The 23564-nt window shown below is 36.9% G+C and overlaps 2 protein-coding genes across 4 annotated transcripts in view; both read right to left on the bottom strand.

Moving 5' to 3' along the window:
- tenm3 (teneurin transmembrane protein 3) overlaps positions 1-7090 on the bottom strand; it is a 207255-nt gene extending 200165 nt beyond the window's left edge. For 2 of the 3 annotated variants that reach the window (XM_059335432.1, XM_059335440.1), the window contains exon 1: positions 6931-7089. The gene's annotated coding sequence lies outside the window, so the exon portion shown is untranslated. Of the gene's footprint in view, positions 1-6930 lie in introns of all 3 variants that reach the window. The other variant, XM_059335424.1, reaches the window with a different exon arrangement.
- Positions 5641-23564, bottom strand: part of LOC131973446 (teneurin-3) — a 752262-nt gene continuing 734338 nt past the window's right edge. Inside the window, exon 10 of the mRNA XM_059335452.1 lies at positions 5641-7116. Coding sequence (XP_059191435.1) covers positions 6863-7116 — 254 coding nt within the window. The 3' untranslated portion in view covers positions 5641-6862. The remainder of the gene's footprint in view (positions 7117-23564) is intronic.

Below are 23564 nucleotides of genomic sequence, written 5' to 3'. Positions count from 1 at the left end.
GAGAGGTCTAGGGAGTTGTAGTTTTTTTAATAAAACAGGTTTTTACCTAAAATTGGAAGTTGGAAATACTTAATTAGTGGCTTTCCAGGGGTTTGAGGGGATGTCAATCACATTTTTGGCATCAGAATTTAAATATTGTCTTGTTCAATGGGGGATTTGTTGTTTTTTCAGCATATCCTAAAGCCCCCCCACTCCCACCCCTTAGTGACTATGCTCACATTATAGTCCATGTCAACACCTTTCTATAACAGTAGGTCTCATGTCTGTAACCCTTTTTGTCTCTTAGTTATAATCATTTAAATATGCCCCAGGGTTAAGGTTCAAAGGTCAATATCTCAAAGCAAGAATATTATAGAACCTTGAAATTGATATATGTTACTCTCCAGGCCAAGACCTTTCCGGTGATGTATTTGGTTTAGCTCTATGACAACCCTAACCCTAACCCTAACCCTTTTTTCACATCTCGCACTCAGAGGGCTGTGGGGATCTAAGTCTGTTAGGGCAGATTTCCAAGGTTTGAAAAAAATAAAACTTTGTCATAGAGCTAAACCAAATACATCACCGGAAAGGTCTTGGCCTGGAGAGTAACATATATCAATTTCAAGGTTCTATAATATTCTTGCTTTGAGATATTGACCTTTGAACCTTAACCCTGGGGCATATTTAAATGATTATAACTAAGAGACAAAAAGGGTTACAGACATGAGACCTACTGTTATAGAAAGGTGTTGACATGGACTATAATGTGAGCATAGTCACTAAGGGGTGGGAGTGGGGGGGCTTTAGGATATGCTGAAAAAACAACAAATCCCCCATTGAACAAGACAATATTTAAATTCTGATGCCAAAAATGTGATTGACATCCCCTCAAACCCCTGGAAAGCCACTAATTAAGTATTTCCAACTTCCAATTTTAGGTAAAAACCTGTTTTATTAAAAAAACTACAACTCCCTAGACCTCTCGTTTTGTAGTTCTTCCCTATTAGGGCTGTGAAAACCTATTTCTACCCAATATATCGAATATCACACACTGTCTAATAAATAATTACAATGTATGTATATTATCTATGCTAAAAAAAAGACAACAATGTTTGTTTAATGAAGATATTTTAACTAAAACAGGAGAGCAGAGTCGGGGCCATTTACAGTGAAGCGCGATTCAATGAGATCGCACAGCACATCCGTGAGGATAGTACCACATCCGCTATGAGCGCGGTAGATTACAAAATAAAACAGATTTCAAAATAAAACACAGCGGATCGTCTTTTTCTGGCGAGATCTTCGCCACAAAGTGATTATGTACATTCACTGAGTGAATATTAAGAACATAAAACATATATTTCTCGCTAGAAATGTAATCAAAATCCATTTTTATGCAGAAACAAAGTCAAAATATTTATTTTTTTCACTAAAAATGAGAGAAATGTCCGCCAGTGGAATGCCGTAAAACAAACGAATAAAAGTTTATTTCTCAGAATCGAAGGAGAAAAAAATGATACTGAGAGCCACAACATGAAGCTATTTTATTGTTGAATTATCAGTGAGACTTTGATGTGTTTGTGTTGAGAAATGTTGACGATGTCATTAAAAGAAATCCTTAAAATAGGGAGAAACACAGGGTCCTCGGTTCTCCATTCAGATTGTCGCTCGCAGCGTAATGGAGGGCCGTGGTCGGGATATTATTGAAGTGAATAGACGGCTGTAAGCCTCTGCTCTAAGCGTTTCTCAGCGCCGCGAGCGGGTATATATTGGAGTCAATTGAGAACCCAGAGCGTTTCATACAAACGTGGAAGGGTACCCTTTGCGCCAGTATGATACGTCTAGGGGTGTGACAAATCTTCGGTATATTACGCTTTGGGAATGAGAACGGGTTGGGTGACAATAAATGTTTCCTTTACTTCCTTTGCCTGATCCATCTCAGCCCCAATAAGTTTATTAAGTCATAAAACCAGATAGATGAAATAGGTTTCATATCAACCAATAAGGTTTATGCATGAAAAAAATTGACAAAGATGAAAACGAAGGACATTTTCACTATAATTTTATTTAGTTTTAGTTTGTTTTGTAACCACAAAATACAGTTTCAGTTAGTTATCGTTTTTAAAAAAACTGTCATTGTTTTTAATTTCAGTTAACGAAAATGTTTTTTCCATTCTAGTTTTGGTTATTTTGTTAGTTTTCGTTAACTATAATAACCTTGATGACAACACTAGATTGTCTTTTCTTTCATTTTTACTCATACATGCAGATGATATTCATATTTAATTGAATTACTTAATTTCATACCACTGAACTTTCTGATATCTCACATTATATTATTTGATATTTAACTGCAGCAAGTTGGCAGATTTTCAATTATATAATTTTTATAGGCAGTCTCCACATTTCAGCAATAATGTCCTCTTCACAGAGGTTTGTCTATGAAACAATGACATTGCAGGGCACATAGAGAGTCCGGCGTTTGTGTGTTACGACTAATGGTGCGTTTAAGGTCTACACAAATGTCGGAATTTTTCGACGTTGTTCCGAGCTACAAAATCCGACATTCAGTGTAAATTAAACACAGCATACGCTGTTACAGTAAGAACGAGTTAGACCTGCCTTCAAAATAAAAGCAAACACATTTAGCTTTCAAAATAAGAGCACATGGATGTGATGTGAGCAGAGTCCACCACAGCATTTACAATAAAACTGTCAAAATATGACGCCTTGAATAAACCTTTAATCTCCTTTACAATAATTCATTAAAAATGCAATGATAAGATGGAATAGTGGCATTAGAATGTGCGAGAGGCACCAAATTTAGGCTTTTAGGGCAAAAATTTCTGACAAAAAAACCCAAACACTGGTCCTAAAGGCTTATATTAAAGTAACATGTGTTTATGTCCATATCTATATGACCTGTTGGAAGTAGCTATGAATTATGAACAAAAAAATGGACATTGTTAGTCAATGTGTATCATCAAATGTGTCATTGCTCATATTTTATTGTGTGTTGACGTCAGAAGGGAACAGTGGTATGTCTCTATGTTGCTTCTCCCTACTACTTTTTGGACAAACAAAGTCTGTACATTTTTAACTGTTGTTTTTTTATTGTCTTATGTATATATGTATTTTTTTATGTTTGATATAACACTTTGGGACCAAGTAGGCTATACTTTGGCTGATACAGTAATATAAATGCATTAAGTATTGATTGCAATTATCATTTAGTTATCAGGACTATCAGGACTGAATGCAAGTTCATCACGTTATTTGACAAATAAAAATGCAACGATTAATTTTAATATAAAAATTATTAGTAGGGTTGTCAAAAGTATCGATACTCCAAAAAGTATCAATACTAAAACGTTGTATCCAGATACAATACTCATTTTCAAAAGTATCGATGGTTTATTGTTGTGTGTATAGACGTACTTGTACAAATGCTTCCACTCCACTTGGTTTATATGATTTTTAGGGTCAATCCGTGCCTGCAATCCATGTCACACATGGTTGTGTCTTCCTCCGTCAGCCACTTTTTTTCTTTAAATGTGATGTTCCTGTATGTCTTCTACATATATCACTGCCACTATAGTTTGTATGAATGGGCCTGTGGTGGCATATATGTTCTGTGGTTTCTACCCTAAAACACATTTTACATGTCACACAGCAGGCAGACTTTAAGGAACTACCTTTATGGACTGAAAAAGGCATCATTTCCCACTGTCTCTGATGCTTCATAGAGCACTGGGTTTTACCAATAAACAGCCAATAAAAAACATGTTCTGAGGACAGAAAGGGAGGAAAAGCCTGGATTCTCTCTCTCATTCTGACCTTCTCTTTTTCCCTACTCCTACATCCTCCTGTAAACCAGGAGTTTAAAAAAACATTGGTTTATGCATTTGTGTGTACATCTTTACATGGAAGAAAATACAAGCTGAAAGTCCCTCGTTTACTTTGCCTCAGTGCTTGACTTCCCACAAATTCACTGGTGCAAGGAAAGAGAACTGGAGGACAGGACACAGAGTAATATGAGTGAATAAAGAAAGGAAAAGCATGTCTAAAAAGTGCAGGAAGTGGTGAGAGAGATATTTTAGATGTTTGGCTGAACATTGGTTGGTTAGGTCAGGCTGGGACTGCTTTGGGAAAAGAAGACCACACACACATCCACAAATACCCACACATGCACAACCTTTTAGCCATTCCAAGACCCTTTTTCAGAGCTGTTTCTGATTATGTTTAGATGGAAATGTATATATGAGGAGACGTCTGTCTGTCTCTTTATTTCCATCTCTCCATGCAGCTGTTTTTCTTTTTCTCACTCTCCTTCCTTTGAAATCTCCTCCCTCTTTATATCTGCCTTTCATGCCCCCTCTCCTGATGCAGTCTGACTCTAATTGTGGTTGTCTTAGTTCCTTTCTCCAAACCATCAAAGTCTGTTTCCTATCAAACTCTTGACTATAAGAAGACTGATCCAGGGTCATTGGCCAGCCAACATGACTCTGCATGTGGTGGTTATCAACCACAGGCAAACAGGTCTCAGATCAGCACTCTGATTTGAACCAAACTCAGCCCCAGTGGTTCAAACAGTCACACTAGGGTTTTATCCCAAACTTTTGCAGCCGAACTTGCCATGTGGAGAGCTACCAGGAGCAGGCCTGATGACATAAGCTCTTATGTTTGGACGGTGATCAGAAATGGCAGCTGTGTAACCTTGATGTGTCCGCTGTTGAAAGGAGAATAAAAAATATGCTATGCACACTGCACTCATTTACAACTGTCTGTTTAGGGAGTTACTGACCAAAACAAAGTAGCCTCGGTTGTAACTGATCTTTGTTATATGAGTATTACCCCGAAATACTGATCACGCACAGTTTTGAACTTTGTCATGTTTGTTATACTTTTTGTTGGATTTCTACTAGTCTCACACAGAGGAGCTTCCAGCACGCCTTTCTGTAACCCAGATGGTTTCCATTATGATCCATGAAGCATTTTATACCTCTTTCACACCAATGACCGCAGCTGGACCAGAATTATTTGACCATGTCCATCCCTTTTTTTTTGTCAGTTCAAACTAAGCCAATAATCATGGGTAGATCACATACGACCTGTGTCACAACCTGGTGAATATATACACTGGTGTGTCTAAAAACAAGATAAAAACACTAAATCTGAGGGAAATGATCTTGCTGCATGGACAGATAATTTACCTTGACAAGATTTCTTAAATTAAGATTAGGAATAAGCATGTTGAACACTTAAAATAAGAAATTCACTCTTAAAACAAGATAAATTATCTAACATTTCTAAATTTAAAGTTTTTTTTTATCTTGGTAAGAAACAAATAATTGTCAGGTCACTCTGCTCGGGCCAGTTCATCGCTGCTTGCAGTTTTAATTGATCTTGTTTAAGATTTAATTCCTTGTTTTAACGTTCAACATGCCTATTTCTATATTTAATCATCTTAATTTAAGATATCTTGTCAAGGTAAATTATCTGTCCATGCAGCAAGATCATTTCCCTCAGATTTAGTGTTTTTATCTTGTTTTTAGACACACCTTTTTTGCAGTGTACTAATTACCTCACATGCTGGAAATGGGAGGGGCGGGGTCTACACAAATCACAATATAATGCAAGCTTGAGTCATAATATGGTAAATTTAGTATATACATATTTTTACCTTGGTATAATGTTCTATTGCTTTTTTTCAATAATAAAAAAAATTGCTAGATATAGTAAAAAAATTTTTTTTAGCTGGGCATGTGACAACTGATGAACTGATAATGTAATGGGTTTTTATTTCATGATGTTTACTAATTGCTTGAAATTGTAACATTTCTATATGAATTAGTTTATGAAGCAGGCTTCAGATGCATGAGGTTAAAAAGTTACTAATAAAAAATGAGCAAATATGCTTTCAAGGCAGTTGGCTATCCCATTCATGGTTATATGAACCTGTTTTAATTCACGGATATCTGACCTTAACCATGACAACGACACTAAATGAGTCTCTTTTGTGTTAATATGTGTCAGTTGCTCTCTAAGACCAGATACAATTTAGGGTTTTGTGTGATAAGACACAAACACAGACACGAAAGGTTTGAAAACAAACAAGCAAAACATGGATTGGAGAAAATACGACAGAGATGGAGAAAATGATTTGATTCCAATCAAAGCGTCTGATCTCATGATCAGTCAAATGCTGGTTCAAACTTCCATACTGCGCTGCTTGCCATGTGTCTTAAATGACCTCAACATTTATCATAAGAAACATGAAAAACATGATATATGGTAGAGTCTGCCACAGACAGCAGACAGAAAGGAACCGAGGGAGGGAAAATAGTGGAAGTTTGGATGAATTCAATGGCCCTAAACGATTGTGTCTGTCTTACAACCTATCAGTTACTGGCCTTCTCAGTGCTGTCTTTGTCTAGCTGCCGAGCAGGGAAGAAATATGAGCAGGTACCTGAATTTTCAGGGCATGTGAACACACATGCTACCAAGTAACTCGTGCAGCAGCTGGATGTTTAGATTGAGACGGGGGGAGGAAGTGCAGAAGAATGTGATTTACAAAAAAAGCTGATTCTGTTCTATCTTGCAGATGCAGAAGGATAATATCAAATGACAAAGATTTGACTTCAGAAAAAAAAAACTATTTGTTGAATTGTTTCTGGAGATAGCCACATAAAGATTATATTCTGTACAAATCTTCATAATTTGTTGACAATAAAAATACAATTCAATATGAATTTCACTGAGCAGATTTGTTTCTCTTTCTCTCTTTCTCTCTTTCTCTCTTTCTTTCTTTCTTTCTTTCTTTCTTTCTTTCTTTCTTCAACAAAATGGAATTATCAACCCAATAAATCAGTTGAATTCCAATTCAGATTACCAAAATAAATGAAGTGGACTCTAAAAGGTTGCTAACAAAGCAAAGTAAAGTCCTTTTACCATGTGTTACTGGTAAGTACAATCTGGCTGCATACTCCTCTTCCTCTTCCTCCTCCTCCTCCTCCTCTCCCTCTGAGTCTGGCTCAGCCACGTCTCCTAACAACAGGTTGCCATGTGGGGTGACTGACTGCGGATGTGATTGGTCAATGACAGATGATGGACAGGAGGGGGAGGGCATTGGAGAACCTGTGAAAAAACACAACCAAAAAAAAGGAGGGGTGGGGTGGGGTGGGGATGGGGGTGAAGTTGAATCATGAATAAAGGTGGCAACAATCACAGCAACTCAAATCTTATTAAAAAAAACATAATGAGTGAAAAATGAGTATGGTAATGTCTGCTGATGGTTTGAAAAACTGTGACATGAGCTGACAGAGTTACAGCATCTGGAGGCAGAACACTGCAAAAAGGTGTGTCTAAAACAAGATAAAACACTAAATCTGAGGAACATTATCTTGCTGCATGGACAGATAATTTATCTTGACAAGATTTATTAAATTAAGATTATTAAATCTAGGAATAAGCATGTTGAACACTTAAAATAAGAAAATAACTCTTAAAACAAGATACATTTTCTAACACTTCTGTATCTAAAGTTTTTTTTATCTTGGTAAGAAACAAATAATTGTCAGTGCACTCTGCTCGGACCAGTTCATCGCTGCGTGCAGCTTTAATTTATCTTGTTTTAAGAGTTAATTGCTTAAGCGTTCAACATGCTAATTTCCAGATTTAATAATCTTTAAGAAATCTTGTCAAGGTAAATTATCTGTCCAGGCAGCAAGATCATTTCCCTCAGATTTAGTGTTTTTATCTTGTTTTTAGACACACCTTTTTGCAGTGAACTTCTGGGTTGGAACAGCCAAATAGAGTCATATAGTGAACATTGAACAGTCCATGATGCAGCCATGGACCTTCACAACACTATTCACTCAGGACTCTTCAGTGTTTTGGCTGCTGTGTCTGGTGGAAGTCCTGCAGTCTTTTACTTAAGTTTGATTAAATTTCATAAATTCTCTGCCATTGATTTGTGAGTGAAAGGGAACTTGAATCACGTACTGTGTGTGTTGTCAGTCTGTGCGTTAGGCAGGGTTGGCTGTATGTTGTGCCTGCAGACTCACAAGCAAAATCAATTGTGTATCGATGTGTTAACCTTGGCATTTAGTGGCTTCTGAATGTTAAACGGCCAGGTTCTCTGTCTGCACATGTGCATATTGTGTTTGGCAGTCTTTGTCTGTGTTTGACAACTCTGTCTGGACAGAGAAATTGAAAATTGTTGTTAGGTTATTTGTAGGAAAATAATTCCAATCTTGTCTGGCTGATCCTTTATCGAGATGTTGAGAATGCAAAGCACAGCTCTGCCCCTCCTCTAATTATTCTTTTTTTTAAAGGAATGGAATTTTTTTTAACAAAATGGTCACATAGTCATCACATAGTCTATAGCTATTGCTTCCACATGCACAAGTTGTGAAATACAATACACACAGTATTTTAAGACAGTCAGTCTTTCCCCTCCAGCTATCTACTGTATATCTACCCTGACAGTCATCTGGGGTTCAGCAGTTTCAGGCTAAAAGTACAGCGAAGTACAGCAGCTTGAAGCAGACACATCCAACATAACATGACACAAATCTCTGTTTAATTATTTACAAGAATGCATTTTCTTCATCTGCTTTCACTGAGATAGAAAATCTCATGGATGTGGCTTTTTCGATTAAATGCCCAACCCCCAATATCTCCCCAAGAATAATGACAAAAGGCCCAGTGGTGTTTGCTGGTGAAGCAGGAACAACATGAGATTAGTTCTACATGTGGGCAATATTAAACAGCAGATACGCTCCACTGGTTCAACTACATACGTGCACTGCACTGATTGTCTATGGGAAGTAGGGGTGGGCGATATGGCCCTAAAAGATTATCACGATATTTCAGGGCATTTTTTGCGATAATGATATTCTTGACAATATTAAAAAATACAGAAAAATATAAAGAAAATATTACTTTTGTCTGTATAAATAAATAAAAAACGTAGAACAAAATAAAAATCAATCATAAATCTAAAATGGAGTGTAAAGTGCAAATCTGAACAGTTGCCAAATACAATTTTTTTTAACTCTTGTCTCTTGAGTATTAGCAAAAACTGTAATTTAGACCAAATATTCCCGTTAGTTTTAGGGTAATTGTGTCATTAATTCACACATCATGGTATTTCTCCATTAACTTTACATGAAAATGTTTTTTTGTTGTTTTTTTTACAGCAAAACTGTTTGTTTCCTACAGTTTATGACAGCAAAAGTTAAAGTTTTGTGCTATGTAATTTGACAGTGTTTTACTATAATTTTTTACAAACATTTTTTACAGTGTAGATATATTTTCAGTAGGTTGAAATGTGACGTCAGTGCAGCACATGAGACTCTGGAGCCGCCACAGTCTAGGTCATTAATGGGAACCCTTACACCACTACGGCAACAAGTAGGAATGTTGACAATATCATGATATGCATTTTTTTTTACCCATAAAAAAATTACACCGGTATAATTGTGAACGATACGATATGGCACACCCCTAATGGGAAGCCCTTCACCTGGACTGAAACACTTAAATCAGTAAAGTATGTCTGAATTTGTTTTATTGTCACTCACATTAACAAAATACTACATTTCCTTGGTATCATGATTGGAGGATTGATCAATGGGTTTGGTTTCACTGAGACAGCCTGATTATGTTCTCACTCTAACCTTAACTTGATATTGGAACCCCTTAATAACGTAAAACATTACACCAATTTTTCCATTCATTTATAAATGGCTTATTTCCTGTGTATTCGATGTTCAAATACATTTAACAGTCTAGTCAATGAAACAAAAAGTAGATTACAGTAAAGCACTGCTTTGCCTTAGAGTAACTGGAGGACTATATGCTATGGTCAGAAACGAAACAAAGGCCTCTGGTGGGCAGGGCTTCCCCACCGAGGGGCTACATATTTAGTCTTTCAAGGTCTCTGTCTGGGTAAAGTCTCTGGGATATAATTTGAATATCGGTTTTCACATAATCATACAGACATGAAACATATTTGTGCCTGTGTGTATGTGTATGTGTGGTTTGTCAGAAAGCAGGTATAAAACCATAATTTGCTGGTTTGCTCTCACAGAGTGGTGAGTCGTGGCTTTGGATTGAGATCCAAGTGCAGTCAACACCTAGTGGTCCAAATCGGCCAATACTCTTAAGAACATTCACAGACGAACAAACAGTCAAACGCTGATGCATATACTCATGCATAGGGATGCAAAACCACATACCAACCACATTTCATATGCACACACACAAGGATCCTGAAACATTCATGCAGACACTATACACACACTCAACACAGGCAGAGTAGGATAACACAAATTGAAGTGTTAAACGAGCAAAAGAGTGAAAGAAAGAGAAGGAAGTGCCGGGTGCCTTGATTGGCTATTAGCTAAAGATGCCTCAGGAGTTCTCACTTAAACTACTGTAGTTAAACTACTTTCACTTTTACAGGCTGTAGAGAGAAAGTCAAAGAGAATTCGTAAAGAGGGTTAAATTGAATGTATAAATTGTGGGAACTGCTGTTCAAAGAGTTAACTGTTATTGCTGTTTGGGGCTGCCAAGTGTCAAAAGCTGCCATGTGAAAGATGAGAAAGGTGTTTTAATGGCCGCAGAAACAGGAGCAGGAGTTGTTTACTACTATGCTCCACTTGTGAGGTGGAGATCACTTCCAGCACAGTTACAGGACTGCAATGCTGATCAGTCTCGCCAGCCCAGGCTCCATTGCTGTATTGAAAACACGTACAAGGAGAGAAAAAAAAGGGAAAAAATGCTATTCTGTACTCAGAATACAAACTGTACCATAAGTTATTTGTGTGTTGGACGGCTGCTATGTCAGAGCAGAGGACGTAAACTCACAGAGCTCCAGCTTCATCAGGCCACAGACCTGCTACTTTGTATCACATGTGTGAACACAGTGTTAGCCTGCCTTTAGCACACTGGCCAAGATTTCCATCTCTGCTGTCTGTTACTGCATCATAAAACATCCTTATTTTTTCCATTTTACCATTCTAAGTAATTCTGTTCCGGCCCACGCTTTCCCTAAAATCCACTTGCATTGTTCTGAAGTTTGGAAGAAATCTCTGGGTTGACATTGTGTGTTTTTTCCTGCTCTCTCAGTCTCCGTCAATCTCCATATCAAAGACTCCGTGGTAGAACGCCTTGTAACTGGGATTACAGAAAGAGAGAGGGAGAGATATTGCTCTTAAGCCTAAAGAAAAAATCTTACCTCCTTAACTCTAACTCATGGAGTCGTGTGTGTATATGTGCGTGTTATAGTAAATGGGTCACAGGCAGATATTGTGACTGTCAAAAGGTCCGACACAGCTGTCCAGTTTGCTCTGTGGGGATATGGTGTTAAGCTTGCCTATGATTGCCTGGGAGCTTGATGTTCTGGCTCAAGACAATATTCTTTTAAGGCTCTGATTAAGAGTGTAAAAATAACTTTGCAGTGAAATACTCGGTCTGTCAAATGGCTAGGTGCCTCCTGGCATCTCCCCAGGGCCTGAGGGAACGAGGTAATGCTGCATTCACATCATGAGGGAATAACTAGCAGAACAACTTGGCGCTTCAAAGACCTGGAAATGTTCTAGTGTCTGAACTGAAGCCACCAAGACTCCAGAAATGCAATGTTTAGGAGGCTTTAATCTGTGTATCATTCGTTCTTTCCATTTTCAATTGGCAATCAAAAATCAAAGAATGAAAAATTGACTGGTTATTTTGTTATTTGTATTTTATTAGAACATAAAAAAACAGAGAAAAAAATGCTTGTTTTTTCATATTTCAATATTAGGCTCAGATCAAAAATACGTAATGGAAAAACGAGCACCAGGACTGAATTTGCTTTTAATATTTAATTCGTCGGGTTTACGTGACCAGGAAGTTTGTAATGTAATATTTTACTGTACAGTCTATATCTAAAGGCGTTTTATTAAAAAAAAAACCCACAATGAGCAGTTCTGTGAATATCATGCAATTAATCTTCTTTCTATATTTATCTGGTATTTGGCCTGGTTGTGTAACACTTTATTCTGAAAACTGAAAACCGCACGTCGTCACAACAAGTACATTTTCGGCGTTACGCAATTTAATTATTTCAAGTGGTCACGTAAACCCGACCAATTAAATATTAAAATCAAATTCAGTCCCTGTGCCTGTTTTTCCATTTCGTATTTTTGACCTGAGCCTAATATTGAAATATGAAAAAAACAAGCATTTTTTTTCGTTTTTTTGTGTTATAATAAAAAACAAATAACAAAATAACCAGTCAATTTTTTATTATTTGATTTTTGATTGTCAATTGAAAATGAAAAGAGCGAATGATACACGGATTGGCTTTGTTGCTGCTGATATACTTTCTTATTTTTCAAACTCAACACTATGATACGTTTCAGTCACCAAGTAATATAAATAAAAAATTATTAGAAATTAATCATTTGAAACCAATTTGATGATCAGTCTTTGAAGTGTACAGTACAGTGTTTTTATCGGAGATTCTGTATGCTCCCCTTATCCAACCCAAAGCCTGCATCCCTCTCTCACTTCTCTGCTTCTCTCTACTCTACTTTAGATTAAGCCTGAGGGAGGGAGAAGGGATGAAGAAGAGAAGGTAAAGCAGAGCGTGGACCACAAAATGAAGGTTTAACATGAGAGATAAGGACAGCTGCAATGCCCCATGGAGGAGAAGCTGAGACACAACATCCTCCAAGTAACCAGAGAGACAGCAACACGGACTGATTTACAAATAAATCAAACCCACCTAACTAGGAAGGTATGAGAATATAACCTAACATAAACAAATACAACCAAATTACAATAGCTAGTCTCCCTAACTAAGATAATCAAAAGACAAATGTCAATTTAGTATGGCTGGGCGATATATCCATATAAAAGATATGGATATATTTTTAAATGTGATATGGAATTGACCAATATATCGATATAGTTAAAAAGAAAAAATTCTATATATAAATGCTGCCCTTACTAGGGTTTGTCATATTTAGTTCTTTTGTACTGTTCGTTATTCTTTTCTTGAATAAATATATTTATTTTAGAAAAAGATCGGCCTATTTTATTTCATAGGCTATTTTTATTTAAGATATTTTTTTATTTAAATGTGCACTTATTGGAGCTTTGATTAAAAAAAAAAAAAAGGTACTCCTGTTGTTATACAGTATTTATGTTCACTTAAATAAACGGTTTCAATAAAACTACTTGTGACATGTCATATTTGGCTTTGACTGAACATTTGCTCACACTTAGCGAAAAAAACACAACATAGATATATATCATATATCGATATTCAGGCTAAATATATCGGGATATGACTTTTGGTCCATATCGCCCAGCCCTAGAATTTAGGACAACTGTGAGCAAGATCTCCATCACAAATTTCAGCCTCCTAGGGTAAAAACACGCCCACCTCAACAAACTCGTGGTGGACAAAAACATCAATAAATGAAGTATGTCCCATATTCAAATATCATTTTATGTGTGCTTTGGCAGATGATCATATAATCATATCAAGATATTCTAACAATTAGTCATTTATCTATGCATTCAGTGCCGGTTGTGTTTGCATTCATCCTTTAAACGCATACAATAGTTTAATTCAAAATAGAGGAAGATCTCATTAATTAAAAAAAAACAAAAAGAGCGGGTCTGTCATCTGAAGGTGGTTTGGTATCAGGAGGGCAGATGTGTGATGGACTGCTCTCCTCTGCAAAATATGCCACAGAACAATTGTTGAAGAAGACTAATCTGACTTTAAAATGACAGTAGTGTTCATCATCTGAAATCTGGAAACCTGAAGATAACTTGAGATGCACTGTGTGTCATATTATTTGAGTCATAAATCTGTGATATCAACTAAGTCATATTCAATGAATTAATCAAAATAGTTCTAGTGTATAAGGGTTTAGAACCTTGTTTCTAAATGAAGACCATTCCCATGCTCAATTATCTCTCATAAATTGTTGCAGTAAATTTATTGTGAGCTTTTTGGTGCTAAATTTAGCCTTTTTTTAGTCGATAATTGATGAAGATTGTCAAAAATCCCTTCAACATATCACATCAAGACACACCATGAAAATATCCATGGTGTAAATTAGTTTCAAAAACTTCAGACAGAGATTTCTGTATTTTTGGCAATCGAATGACACTTCAGTTCTCTCAACTGCTGAGAAACCCTCTCATTGTCAATATACAGATGAAGGCTATATGCAGCCTCTGAATGCTTAGAATGGTGATTGTCTTAAAATTAGGGCAGAGACTTTAAGGCGTTAATTAAGATTAATTAATTACACAAAAATGAACGTGTTAAAAAAAGCAAGAGCATGGTTGTGTTGCTATGCAACAAGGAATTCACATATCACCGCAGCACATCGAGCCTCAAGTATCACCTCAATGCAAAACATATAGCAGCTAGCGGCTAGTGTGGTAGCTAGCGTGGATTGTGTTTTACTTAAAAAACCAAAGTATTATAGTTTACAGAAGGTCTACCTACCTATAGGCTACCTGAATTTATGAAATGTACTATATTTCTAAATATGCTATTGCTACACTTAATGGCAAAAATTGCACTGGTCTGTTGGACTTGAACAAAAATAAACAATATTTTTGTTGCTTAAGCTTATGTATTCAGTCATTATTCAATGGTATACTAAAAATCCATGTGAAAAAAAATATTTATATGTGATTAAAATGTGAGTAATTTCGATTAATTAATTACAAAGCTTCTAATTAATTAGATTAATTTTTGTAATCATGTTCCGGCCCTACTTAAAATGTATATTTTATTAGCATAAAGTGTGCGTGTCTGTGAAGAGGAGACTTGTGGGTAACCATAGAGCCCAATTTCATTCAGATGCCTTGAGGTCAGAAGTCAAGGGAGCCCTTTGTAAACTAACTTTGGAGACGTATTTAACCCTCTTCCTGACAAGATATCATGACGTGACAATGGATTCCTTAGAACTTCTAGTTTCATATGATACCAATCTTCTCTGGAGCCTTAACATTGAGTCCACTACAGCCTCTGAAAGGACGAAATTGGCAATGCTAAGGGGTTAAGTATCCCCACCCACACTGAAGTTTATGTGCTGCTGAATAACCATGTTGTTTTCAAAAATAAAATAAATACTTTAATTATTAAATGTTGTCAGTGAAAGTTCTTGCTTCTTCCATCTAATAGTTTACTTCAATCACGATGAAATATATCAACAAGTCTCAAAGTTGAAGACTGAAAAAACAGCGAAGCCAAAACTAATAAATCCTTCCTAAACCATGTTGAAAAAACAAGCAAACAAACATATCAAGTGTAACCATGACAACAGGCCAACTCTGTTGCATGACATACTACTAATGGATAATTCCCCTTGTGTTGCATGGTTTATTTGTACTTATCTTGTTATAGTGAAATGTTAGCATCTGTGGATTCAACGTAAAATACAGTGTTGAAAACAAAACTTTACTGCAGTCATCCTGCATTTGTTTGATAGAAGCAGGGCTCAAAGGGACCTGTGTACTTTAGCAATGACTGGTTTATGTTGCCTCAATGGGAAAATCTACAGAGCTTTTTAACCCTGTAGCCTTGTCACGCAAAACAAGTCCGACCTTAGATCTCACCCAGCTGTTGTAGAGAGAGAGAGTGGGTGTGTGTGTGTGTGCTTTGTGTATCTGTATGTTTTGAACACCTGGCTCCTTCAGTGCCCTCCTCATTCTTCATCCCTGCTTCACTTGCTTTTGGCAGGCACACACACACTCATACACACAAGCACACACACGCACGCACACACACACACACACACACACACACACACACACACACACACACACACACACACACACACACACACACACACACACAGATCTGCTTGCTGTTGTGTCCTGAGGTAGCTCCCTCTGTACTGTGGCTCTCGCTACTATCTTGTTCTCTACTTTTTCTCTTTCCTCCTGTTTTTTTGGGAACTCTCGTCCACACAGGTCACCCCCAGCTGTGCAGCACAGTAGGTGTTGCTTCGTAAAGTTTCGCTGGATAAATCAGTGAGAGCCAAATTTACATTTTAATGCAAATCATCACAACTTAAAGCTATTAAACCCTGACAGTTATTGCTTTTTAAACTTTCCCTGGACAAATTAAGGACAAAAGAAGTAGAAGAAGTAATTTAAAGTTAGGATGCAATATACTACAAACACTAACACAGACACAAATTTAGGCTTTTCCTTTTCTCTAGCAAAACAGCATCTGATTGAAAGTGATGATGATGGATAGCAGTGGCACAGCAATGAATTCTCCACCTGCTCAAATGTCTGCCAAAAATCATCAGAACTCACATTTTGAAGCAATGGAGCAAAACAGTTTTGTAAAAAAAAACAACTCTTCCCAGACTGGAGTCTCAAGCCAATGCACCACATTTATTTGAGGAGGAAGTGACAGTTTTCATCGCATAACAGGCTAATAAATGTGACATGTATAAAACACTGACAATAAATCAACAAATGACCGAACATGTATTAAATTAAAATGTTGAAAGTATCAACACAGCTGCATTGCAAACTGCTTAGACCTTTGGCCAATAATTGACATTTTGACCACTACAACTACAGTCACAGACTGGAATTATAGTGCGACATCAATCATCCAACTTGAGTCATGAAGTTTAAAATATGAAACATGCTCTTGACGTACTATCAACTATTGTTCGCTTAACGAATTAAATTGACATAACTGATAATGGTTTCATTTTGTTTGTTTGTTCATTAGCATTAATTTGGTTGTTTGAATAAACAACACATTTAAATTAAAGACAGATACAATGTTATTTGTTATCTGGTAGCTTTTCTTACTTGAACCATAACACCATAACACTTACACGACATATCAATACATTTTCCATGACTGTATGACACATCCAGCCTCAGAAACCTGATGAGGCTGGATATTTCATACAGTCATGGAAAATGATTAGATCACCCTTGTTTTCTCTAATTTCTTGTTCATTTTAATGCCTGGTACAACCCAAGGTACATTTGTTTGGACAAATATAATGATAACAACAAAATGAGGTTATAAGAGTTTAATTTAAGAGCTGATATCTGGACATTTAACATGGTTTTATTGATCATGATTTTGGTTATAATGAATAATGTTTCCATGACTGTTGATGGCTGAAAATGACTAAAAAAGTCACAAAATGACCAAAAATAGATGTAAAAATGACCAAAAAAGACACAATATGACCAAAAATAGATGTTAAAATGACCAAGAAAGGTCACAAAATTACACACACGCATGCACGCACGCACACACACACACACACACATACACACACACGTACAATTACAACTGTACATACTGTAGTAGGTAAATGACCACCCAGCAGTTAGCTATTGATATTCTGTTGGTTCATTTATATTCCCTGCACGGAGGAAAAGAGGAAAATTACAAAATGTTGTGTGATCATAGTGAATGAAGCTGAGTTGATGTCTAAGAGGATGCCATCAGACGACAGAATATCTCCAGATGTAATGCTTGTCTCAAATGATTTGCTCATGTTTACATACTCAATACCGTCTGTTATATTGTGCCTACAGTACATATCTGGTTTAATGAGCCATATGTCTGATTGGGCCAATTTTCCCTGACTCCTTGTATTCACATTTAGCAGAAATGGTTCTACAGGCGTGGACTATTGCAAAACACATTATTGTATGCACAGTGATTCCCAAACAGAAATCAATCACTGCAATAGAGAAAGACACACACCCCCTGTGGCTCTGCTCTGCAGTTACTTGGTGATATGTGGGAAGGTTCTGGAGTAGCTCAGCAAATTAAAAAAATTAAAATAAATTGTGATCTGGTGCAAATGAAATGTTTATCTTCTGCCTAAACACAAATATGTGTTTAGGCAGAAGATAAAAATTCAAATAGTGCAGTCTGCTGCGACAATATTGCTGCCATTTCCACTTCTAACTAACACGCAACAGCTGTAACACCTGAAAGTAATTGGTTGAGTAAATTAGCACATTTGTTCAAGACTAGTAGTGTCTATGAAGGGGGGACTAAATCTCATGTGATTTGGCTGTGGGGGGTTAGTCACACACGCCGATCTGTTGCATTGAGCTCTACTGTTTATTTCACTTAATTGGTGCAGTAAAAAATGAAAAAGCACATGTCATGACATTAATTATTTAACTGCCACATGGGCCTCTGATTTACTTTATGAGAATAATTTTAAAGAGGAACTGGGCAGGTACAAATGCAGTGCTGGGACATCCGTGTACTGCCATACATCAATGAGTGGGGGCTGTAAACATGCATTGAGCATCAGTTCTGTCAGAAATGCAACAAATAAAGCAGTTCGTCTTCTTCAATCTGTTTATAGAAAAGTAAAAAACAACTTTGGGCTGACAGTTTTTTATCTTCTCATGTCGCTTTATTACAGAAGACTAAAGACACCAGCTGAACTCATCAACCTTTGTCTTCCAAATCACATAAGTACAATAAAACATTGTTTCCTGTGTGGGAAAGTGCTCCACCAGAGTTAATGGGAGTGTATCCATGTTCCCGAGTTCAACACACATTACCCTTCTATTGTGTTTAGGTCAAATTTGACCCAATTTCAAGTAAAAATATTTTGTACATACAATCCAGTTTCCCCTTGTCTCCCATTGTGAAACATGTTTAAAGATGGTATTAGTTGAGTGTTTGGGGTGTTTAATCTTAATCAGGCCCTGGACCTTTTTCTGATCTCAACCTGTTTGGAATTGATGTATTAAATTTAGAGCTGAAATTTGTTATCGATGCAAAAAAACAACAACAACCTGATATAGACTTAGACCTGTGCCATAAAATGTAATCTCTCAATTATGATTCTAGTTTCCTAACCCAACCTTAGCCCATGTCATATTAAGCAGGTTCCCATTATGTGATACGTAGAACTGGAGAACAAAGGAATGACCGTGAAACAATGAAAACTAATAAAGGCAACTGCAGAAAGTAAATTAATTATTGGCAACTGCAAACAAAACCCCCACCATAACTACACTGCAAAAAAGCCAACTTGTATTTTTTAGCCTAAAGCAGTGATTTAAGATGGTAAAACTTGGAAATATAAATTATTGATATTTAGTGCAATAATGTAAGTTATAGCACAACAAAGGAAGCCAGTTGTATGCTCAAAAACAAGTTGGTGAGTTGTTATTTATATCTTTAAGTTTGGGTTCACAACAAGGGACAATAGTTATACTAACTCTTATTTCTTTGTTGTGAAATGTGGGAAAGCGGTGAAATTCAGTCATTAGCGAAAGCTAGCGGCTAACTGATGCTAGCGGTGCTGCTTGTTACAGCTACAAGAGTAGCCATTAGCGTATCATTGCTAACTCAAAATTGTGGTTGCAACATTAGCTGACATTTCATAGCAGCGTTACAATCGTGCCAATTCAGCACATTGCAGAAGTTAGCAGAAGTAAGGATTAAAAGTTATTACAATGTAAAATTATAAGTTAGTGCAACTTACAGCTGAGTTGACAAAAATCTGAATTCAGAGTTGAGCAAACTCAAAAACAAAACTTAAATTAAAATATTTAGTTTGATTGTCCAACCTTTAAATTTTATCGAAGTTTGTTGCCTTGAAATTTTGAGTTCACCCAACTTTTCTTTTTTTTGCAGTGTACCGGTTCTGAAATAATTAATACAGGAGCAAACAAACTGAATATAGGATTTGGTTTGAGTCTGCAGTGTTTCAATCAGTGATGGGAAACAGCACATTTTGTGATTTAGGCTGATCTGACGGCTGCAGTTTTACATAGAAAATGTGGCCTGCAGCTACTTTACTGAATCAGAGGGTTCTCTGAGTCATTACGGTTATATATAGAACCACTAACCCAGCTGAAGAATCTATTTGTGGGCATGGAGGACCTCTTGAAACGTGAAAAGGGAAGTCTGACTCTCTTCAGTGTGTCTTTATTCTCTAAATGGTAATAAAAACATTTATGCAAAGGGGCAGTTTACACAGTGTAATCAGTTTAACATGAGACTGTGAGGGGGAGAGCGACTCTGTCATGTTAACCGACATCATTTAGGACTGGGAGGATGTGTATGACTGTATGTAGTTAATTGTCACTTCCTTGCTAAATCGGCAATGTCCAAGTTATGTGTGAGTGGGTAGCACACCATAAACAAGGCGTCAAGCCAGGCCATTACCCACATGCTAATTAGCTGAGGGCAGCATGCTCTCTCTCCTTCCTCCTTCTCTCCACAATACGTACTCACAGACATACAGGCTCACAATTCCAGTTGAGGCTGGACAATGACAATTAAGTGTCCACAAATAAATCTTTCCCGTCATGTTACTGCGCCTAGACAAGCGCATGCACACACACTGGTGGCTATAACTTTGGTTCAGTGAAGAGGAAAAGAAAATGACAAGAGTACAACTGTTCTTCCTTTCATGTCCACCCCTTATAAATCTTCTGAAGACAAATTAATAAGGACCAAAGGAAAGAACAAGAACAAGAAACTGTCTCTTTCACTCTTCGTCCTTCATTATCTCTGTCTTTCTCTTTTATGAGTCTGTGAGATCATGTTGGCCTTTTGTTCTAGTGGAGTTTAAGCTAGTGTTAAGCCACTCTGTCCCCTGGGCACAGTTACAGTAACAACCATGATGATGGAGAGACACATGTTAAAACCATCTAGTCACACACCCTTAGGGATATAATCTTGACATGTATATGAGTGTAGAGGAGAAACAGATTGTGGTAGAACAAAAGAGAAACTCCTGTCATATAAACTCAACCACTATTCGGACACTTTTATTGTTCGTTCTGTAGCGATTTGAAGTTTGTTTTGATTTCTGCACTACGCTGATTGGTTGAACACTGACCAACTGGGCCAAGCAATGACGTTAACAAATCACGCCATAGAGGTACAGCACCAGAATGGTGAAACAAAACCTGCAGCCTGTGATTCATAGGATCTGGCAACCGGGCTAATTCAGGCCATAGTGTTTTGCATAACAGGTGTTACATTTCAAGTGTAAAAAGGAAAGGAAATGTAGAGCAATCACAATATTTCCATGACATACTCAGGTGTATAATCAACCGCACACACACACGCCCAGATGAGCAGATAAACACACGCACACAAGGTGCGCCCTGTCCCCTGACATCAGTTTTTTCTCCTAATGTGTCCTTGATGAATGGAATGATTTGTGTGTGTTTCTGTGTGTTTGTGTGGTATAAATTAGGCCTATCCATAGGGGACAACACAATAGAGAGCAATACATTACCCTCTATTTCAACAGCCACACTGTCTGCCTCCTCAGAGAGCATAAAGCAGCTAGTCAACCAAATCTCCTAATGTCTCAGACGAAGGCGGGAAGTGGAAAATAGTGACATCAACACTGTACACTGTAAAAAAACAAAAAAACCCTGTTGTTTTTAAGGTAAAAAATGGCAGCTGTGGTTGCCAGAACTTTACCATAATAAATACGGTGCAACTTTTTCTAATATTACGGTAAAATCAAGATTGCCATTTTATTCCATATTTTACCGTAAAAAATAAAAAGTTTTTCCATTAAAAAAACATTCTTTTGCAATATAATTAACAAGAAAATACTTATAAATGCCGCATGAATTAAAGATTTTACCATTAAATATTACAGTATATTTTTGTTAGAGATATGGTGTTTAGTACTTTTAACAGTGAGAAAAAGTATTTTTACAAAAAATAAATGCAAAAATTACAGTGATGGCTTGTATATATATTACAGTATGTTTTTGCTACAAACACGGTGCCAGTGTATTTACAGTGGAGTAATGTATTTAAAAACAAACAAACTGATATATACATTTACAGTGTTTCTTTGTTACTGAAACTGAATTAACCCATTCATCATTTTACGGTCTTTTACGGTCATGGTTTTAAAATCTACAGACATTTTTTACAGTGTAGATGTGAGTGTGTCTGTACACTGTTTTAATTTTGTTTTAAGTTGTCCTTAAAGAACAAATCTATAAATAATTGTATTTATTATTTATTATTGTTTCACTTTCAACTTCCAATACACTGTTTTATTACAAACATTTAAAGTTGTGACATATGAGGAGTTACTTTGGGTGTTCAGTCATCCAAAAGTAAATATTCCACATAGACAATGTTAGATGACTGACTGCTGGATTATGTACATAAAAGCGTAAAATGATAAGTGCTATTTCGGTGAGAAATATTCAATCAAAGTAAGGGAGTTCAACTTTTGTAATAACCTGAAAATACATTCAGGAGTTTAAATACGTTCACATTTAGAATCTAGGTTAACTGTGGGTGAAATTGGCTTCTGTGGTGCTGTATTTTATTTTGCTGCAGCTCTGATTCTGGCATCTGATAGGCTATTGTCTACAGAGGCTCACAGGTATCTGAAAAACCAAACTGGCCTTAACAAAACATAATTTCCCCAAATCCATCTTATAACAATAAGAATGCATGGCTTTAACATAAAACTGTAATATCATTAAATTACCCAGAATTCTTATTGAGGTACATTATCATCAAGAAAAAAAACTATGAAATGGGACTTTCAGGTAGGGAAGATTACTACAAAGGACTTCTCCCACTCAAATCTACTTCTGTTCATCTATAATTAGACAAAGGATCATATTTCAGCTATGAAAAATGTACATGTCAAACATATTTTAGCATAACATGCTCAGTGTCAGAGGGATTACTTGTTAGACCTATTGTCTTGAATTGATGTTCAGCATTCCCACACACAGAATCTCACAGCAGAGGCAGAGGAGATATCAGTTACTGCACTGACATCAGACCAGAATGAGTCACAACATATTCACAGATAAGTTGCCTCTCCTTTCGGGCCTAGAGCAGTCTGCTTTTGAATCCTAAAATGCAAAAGTGAGTTGGCTTTAAAGCATGATTTCCCTTGGCTGCAAAGTAATCAGAGTGTCCAACTGAGCCAGCAGCACCACAGCCAGGGAATGAATCAAAGTCCCTTTGGTGTTGGGAATTTTACTTCTGTACACTGCCTGCGATCCCTTCAAAACCCAGATAAGCGTGATTTTTACGTTTTCTTCTATGACATAAATCATATCAATGCACACCCCTTTCGTCGATTTTGGAGCTTTTCTTTGCCATCGTACAATATGGTGCAATAAATAGGTTTTGGAGTCAATTGGTTTGTTGCATTATCTGTCAATCACAAGTATACATTCATTCAATGAAATGTGCATAAAGGCAGCTGTGCAATCAGGACATACCTAACAAAATATGTGTGAGCCCCACAGTAAATACGACAGAGCATGCTCCGTCTGCAAACCTACACCCTCTTCATCAAGCGGCATGGGAGTAGCAGGGCCTCTGGTGGAGGGCTTTGCCTCTGCTTATGGAACTAGAGTAACAATATTAGGTGTGTTTGAACTATAGTCGAATACCTGGAATGAGGCGGGTCTCCCTTGCAGAAACGCCCCTAATTTGAATGTGAGTTTGGCCCTGTCGAAGATCTGAATGTGAATGTGGACAACTATCAGACTTACAGAGTGACGAGCTCTAATACTCAAAG

The sequence above is a fragment of the Centropristis striata genome, chromosome 1 (genome assembly GCF_030273125.1).
Source record: "Centropristis striata isolate RG_2023a ecotype Rhode Island chromosome 1, C.striata_1.0, whole genome shotgun sequence".
Classification (NCBI taxonomy): domain Eukaryota; kingdom Metazoa; phylum Chordata; class Actinopteri; order Perciformes; family Serranidae; genus Centropristis; species Centropristis striata.
The sequence above is the reverse complement of the archived record's forward strand: the minus strand, read 5'-3'. Positions and strand labels throughout refer to the sequence as shown.